Raw genomic sequence first — 6,102 nt, 5'->3', positions numbered from 1 at the left:
ACTGTAAGCAAGGGGGATACACTTTAAGGCAATGGTCTTGGAATATGAAGGTGCAACAAAACCTTCTTCTTTTTTTCGCTTACATTGGGAGGAAAGAAACCCTCGGGAAATTAACTCCAAAATGCAAGATACATGCATACACAAAAAAGTTAGGTAAACAAATACGCATCATTCATTACAAATTTCAACCCGAATCAAAATTCTAAGTTCTTCAAGTTGGCAGGAAACTAATAACGAGAAGAAGAAGAACAAGGCGAGATGCGAAAAATTGAAATTGAGTACCGAACAATCTTGTCCCATGCCAAAACACCATACCCTACATAGGAAGGATACCTTTCGGCCATATGCAAAGTTCCATCTTAAGGTGGCCACCAGGACTGATAAACCCACAAGGAATTAAAAGAAACCCGGTTCTAGGAGGGCTATCATCAATAAGATGCAGGCTTGGAGTGTTCATTGTGAAACTCTGTAATATGAGATAATTTTTCTCAGTTTTCGCATAAAGCTCAAAGAAGAAGCCCTCCATGAAGCCAGGTTGTACACAAGTAATTGTCATTGCACTTCCTAGATTTTCAACACGATGGTTCTTGAGGATAAATAATGTACCATTATTTTTCTCTTGAAGAACAAGAAATTTGTCACTGGCATTTAATGATACAGCAATACTGTCGTAGTACCTGAATTGTGTTGCAGAATTCACATGGCTACTGCTGAAGTGTTGGTATAGCTGCTCAGCTGAAGAGACAAAGTTGCAAGATAAATGGGGGCAAGAGCAAGGTGAATACACACATGCCTTTTGATGTTCACCTTTTTTATGGAAAGCCACAGATGCTTTGCACCCATAATGAATGTTTTGGCACGATATTGTGATAGATTCAAGAGCTTTCTCGATGGCACGGCAACGATTGAATCCAACAGACCCAGAACAGGAGGGACATTTGTTGTTGATTTTTGTGCAGCAGGAGGAGCAAGCTATGTGCCCATTTTGGTCACATTGGTAGACAGGGATTGTCAAGGGTTCAAAGCAAATAGGGCAATCAAATACTTCTGGGTCGGTTAGGGTTATGACCACATGAGAGTGAGACCCATCCTGCTCTTCTTCTTTGATATGATCATTGTCGTCTCTTTCTTCTTCACTTTCTCCGCCAACTTCTTCTTCACTTTCTCCACCAACTTCTTCTTCTTCTTCTTCAGATTGACCACTTTCCTCTTCTTGTTCCACCTCTTCCTCATCCATTAAGATGGATGCCTGAGGTCGAGGATTCAGTCGAGCTCTCTTATGCATGGGCCTGGTGTTAACTTGTTCATATGAATCTCCACCTAACAATGCAGGCCGGATCCTAAAGCAACGGGCCATGTCATAATCATCATCACTGGACGGGGACCTTGCCATTCCTCTCTCTTGTTTTGTCGTTTTCAGATGGAAATTTTCTCTCAATTGAGTTGATACTAAACAAGAATAATGCAAAGCTATATAGGGTTATATACAAGCCTCAATTGGAAGAATATCAATCATGATTCATAACACAGAGACTCTTGGCATTCCTTTTTCAATCATACACTAGGCCTCATGTGCAAGATCCTTTTTTTTCTGTTTTTTTGGGAAGCCAAGAATCAAGATTTCGATAAACGAAACGTCCTGGAATATATAAACTATTTTCAAGAATACGAAAAGTCCTAGACAATATTTAAATCCCTTTCTCCAAGGGAGATTTCAAATGCAAACCATCAGATTCAAATTTAATGGCTCATGTCACATTTTGGCTAGGGCATGTCAATGCCATTTTTGCAGGACATCAAGCTAGTAAATACGCATCCTTCATTATGAACATCTAATTAACGTATATATAAAAAATATTTATAGAAAGAAACTTGTATATGTTGATTCTCTTAATTCCAAGCAATGTTATGAAATTCAATGTTTTCCAAATTTGCAGTATGCAGCCGCTAAAGTGGTGAATGTGTGTGTGAGGGGTTGGAGATTCTTGTAGATCAGTCTCAAAGTTTCAACTTGGTCTACAAGGCTATGCCTTGTATCCGGTACCAAACAATCCTGTCCCGTGCATATCCTGCAACTTATGTTAAGAAACATGGCTAATTTCGTAGAATACTGGAAAGTTTAGGCCATATGCAGATATCCATCTTGAGCTGTCCATCAGAAATGATAAAATGCATGATTTATTTTAGCGTTATATATATGCATGATTTATTACTTTCTCTCGAAGAAGCTGATAATAGCGTTATATATATAGGCCTCCATTGGAAGAAGATAAAGTGCATGATTTATTTTAGGGGAATGACAATAATAATCAAAGACTTGTTGATACCGAAAGTCCTAGAATATGTGAATTCTTTTTCAATTAAACTTGTCATATAATTATTATATTGCCCTCCATTTCAAAGAGCATTATTCAATTTATTATAATCGGAATTCTCGAGATAGATAGATAGATAATGATTTAGTATTTAAAAACAAAAGAGAAGATAATATGATATTATCTCATGATTACGATTAATATTTCTAAAATTAAATCCCCCTATTTCAAGAAGAAGAAAGCTGGAGAAACAATGGTTTCTTTCTGGGATATAGTTGGTGTCACATTCAATCTCCGAACCTCTGCGCATGACACTACAGCTAATAGCTATACATATATCCAAAGTTGCTTAATGAGAGCTTCAAGGTATCAAATTAAAATCTGGAAAACTATATCGAGGGAAGAAATAAAATGAGAGAAGTAGCCATCTCTTGATCCATGGTGAGAAATAAACTTGATCACTGTGCAAGAAGTGTCTAGAATTGTTAGTTTGACAAGGTCTAATGCCTTGGCCTGATGTTAACTAGTTCATCAGAATCCCCATTGGCCGAGGAATTTGCCATTTCCCTCACTCTCTCCAACCTTTTTTTCTTTCTAAAATATTTTCTCTCGATGGAGTTGATACTAATAAACAATGAATAATACATAGGCCTCATTTGGAAGGATATCACTCATAATATAGAGACTCTTGCCATTCCCTTTTCAATCATAATCGTAATGTGTAATAAGACTTGTTTTGGGAAGACAAGAATCAATATTTTGGTAAATGGACAGTTCAAGGGAGATTTCAAATCTAAATGCCAAACATCAAATTCAAATTTAATGGGCAATGCCGTCACACGCTTAGCCTCTGCATGACACTAGCTATATCTCCAAAGCTGAGCTTCATGAAGCACTTGTGAAGTCACATATACACCTTCTCCCAACAACGAAGAAAATAAAAGAGGAAAAGTGCACGATGACTATTTTAGAGTGCTAATGACAATTTTATATGTATTTATTTAGTAAAGTGGTTGTGTAAATAGGAAATAGGATATGTGTATACGATGAACTTGTGTTTACAATCTTGATTAAGCCAAGTAGCTTCAGACTATCAATCGAACTTGTAAATTGTTTTCCCTCGTATTTACTAATATTTCTTAAAGAATAATTTGAAATAATTAAGCCAGGATTCAGTAAAGATTTATATTAAGGAGTAAATTAGTTAAGAAGATGATGAAGGGCAACAAAACCTTTATCTTTAATTTTGTTTAGGGGTAAATTATTAGTTAAGAAGATGAAAACCATAAATATTCAGATCATTGATTCGTTAATTAACTCCAAAATGCAGGATATATATATACTAAAAAGTTTTGTAAACAAATTTTGAGTTCAGTTCTAGCTAGAACATATGTAATATAGCCGAATTAATACATCTCAAAACTCTCTATGCGGATTTCCATCTTGAGCTGGCCACCAGGACTGATAAAATCACATGGAATTAAAAGAAACCCTGTTTTAGGATTATCAATTGCCTGCCGGCTTGGAGTGCTCTCTGTGAGGGCCTCCAATTTGAGAGACATTTTCTTGGCTCTCGCACGAAGCTGATATAAGAAGCCCTCCCTGAAGCCGGGTTGTATACAAGTAACTTTCACTGAATTTCCCACATCTTCAACATAATTTTTCTTGAGGATAAATAATGTATCATCATTCTTTTCTTGAAGAACAAGAAAGCTTGCTTCGGCATTTAACGAAACAGAAAAAAAACAGTTGTACTTGAATTGCGTTGCGAAAGTCGCATGGCTGCTTCTGAAGTGGTTGTATAACTCAATATCTGGAGAGACAAAGTTGCAATGGGGGCAAAAGCAAGGTGAATAAACACATGCGTTTATATGTTCACCTTTTTTATGGAAAGGGAAAGATTGTTTGCATCCATACTTGATATTTTGGCATGATGTTTTGATTGATTCAAGAGCCTTCTCCATTGCGCGGCAACGACTGAATCCAATGAACCCGGAACAAGAGGGACATTTGTTGTTAATCTTTGTACGGCAGGAGGAGCAAGCTATGTGCCCGTTTTGGTCGCATTGGTAGACAGGGATGGTCAAGGGCTCACAGCAAATAGGGCAATCAAACAATTCTGGGTCGGTTAGGGTTATGGAAACATGAGATTGAGACCCATCCTGCTGCTGTTCATGTACTTGTGCTTCATTATTTGGCTCTTCCTCTTCCCATGCCCCTTCGATATTATTAAGGAAATCTCTGTCTTCTTCCCTTTCTCTGCCAACCTCTTCTCCATAGTCATTACTTTCCTCTTCTCCAACCTCTTCTCCTCCATATTCATATCTTTCCTCTTCTCCAACCTCTTCTCCTCCATATTCATCTCTTTCCTCTTCTCCAACCTCTTCTCCTCCATATTCAACACTTCCCTCTCCAACCTCTTCTCCTCCATATTCATCACTTTCCTCTTCTTCCTCTTCCGTTTCTTCCTCATAAAAACGTCTGACACGAGTTCTCTTATGCCTTGGCGTCATGTTAACTTGTTCATCTGAATCTTCACGTAACCATGAAAAAGGCCTTCGAGCACCAGATCTCTGGAGCCTGGCCCTCAAAGGTACTTCTTCATCCGAATCTCCACTTGGCGAGGATATTCTTGCCATTCTCACTCTTTTTCGCCAGAACATTCTTGCCATTCTCTCTCTCTCTCTCTCTCTCTCTCTCTCCAATCGAATAAACAACTCTGCTTTTGTTTTTTTCTATGTTAATTCTACTTTCTCCCCGATGATACGAACATATATATAAATATTCAATTGGAAGAATACCAATCATAACTAGGACTTTAACATTTCCTAATCAAACTCAACGTAACGTGCACGTCTTCTATTTACTTTATTTTGTTCTATTCCTTTATGGATTTGGAAAATTAATAATAATTAATTAAGGTTTCCGGAAAGTAAGTTAATCAAAATACAAAAAGTAAACAAGTTCTCCTCACTGGGGAGTAAAACTTGAGTTTAATTACTGTATTGCCCTGAATTTCCAAGATCATTATTAAAATTTTAAACTACTTTTCCTAGACCTTCATTTATCTCTACTATAGGGATATATCTATTTATATATATAAAAGCAAAAGGCAGAGAATGGTAAAACATTCAAAATACCAGAAAATGTCATTGGTTAATACAAACATTAAGAATTGAAATTATTAATTAATAAATATATATATATCTATATATATAAAGTAAAAGGCAGATAATGGTGAAACATTCAAAATACCAAAAAATGCCCTTGATTAATGCAAACATTGAAAATTGAAATTATTAATTAAATAAAGATAATATGGTGAATTCACCCTTTTTTATATTAAATTTTTTTTATAAAAAAAAAATCAGATAATAGACCCTATTTTTATGGAACACAACTACCTATTATCTTTTTTTATTCTAAAATAAATTTAATTTTTTATATAAAAAAAACCTCTCACAGGCGCATAAGCGCATGCGGAGAGGCTAGTCTATATATATAAAGCAAAAGGTAAAGAATGGTGAAACATTCAAAATACCAGAAAATGTCCTTAGTTAATCCAAACATTAAGAAATAAAATTATTACTTAAATGAGGATAATATGGTAAATTCACAATTTTTCATATTAAAAAATTTTAAAATTAAAAGAAAAATCAGATAATGAATCCTATTTTTATGGAACACAATTACCTATTATCTTTTTTAATTCTAAAATAAATTTTAATTTTTTATTAAAAAAAAAGCCTCTAGCAAGTGCGGAAGCGCGTGCTGAGAGGCTAGTATC

General features: G+C 35.6%; 1 protein-coding gene across 1 annotated transcript; it reads right to left on the bottom strand.

Annotated features, from left to right (window-relative positions):
• LOC18768014 lies at window positions 317–4,954 on the bottom strand. Its single transcript, XM_020553558.1, has 3 exons — window positions 3,729–4,954; window positions 1,175–1,340; window positions 317–1,090 (listed from the first exon to the last, which is right to left on the bottom strand). The coding sequence occupies exons 1-3, from the start codon at window positions 4,952–4,954 to the stop codon at window positions 317–319; spliced, it is 2,166 nt and encodes a 721-aa protein (XP_020409147.1).

The sequence above is a fragment of the Prunus persica genome, chromosome G8 (assembly GCF_000346465.2).
Source record: "Prunus persica cultivar Lovell chromosome G8, Prunus_persica_NCBIv2, whole genome shotgun sequence".
In the NCBI taxonomy this organism is placed as follows: Eukaryota; Viridiplantae; Streptophyta; class Magnoliopsida; order Rosales; family Rosaceae; genus Prunus; species Prunus persica.
The sequence above is the reverse complement of the archived record's forward strand: the minus strand, read 5'-3'. Positions and strand labels throughout refer to the sequence as shown.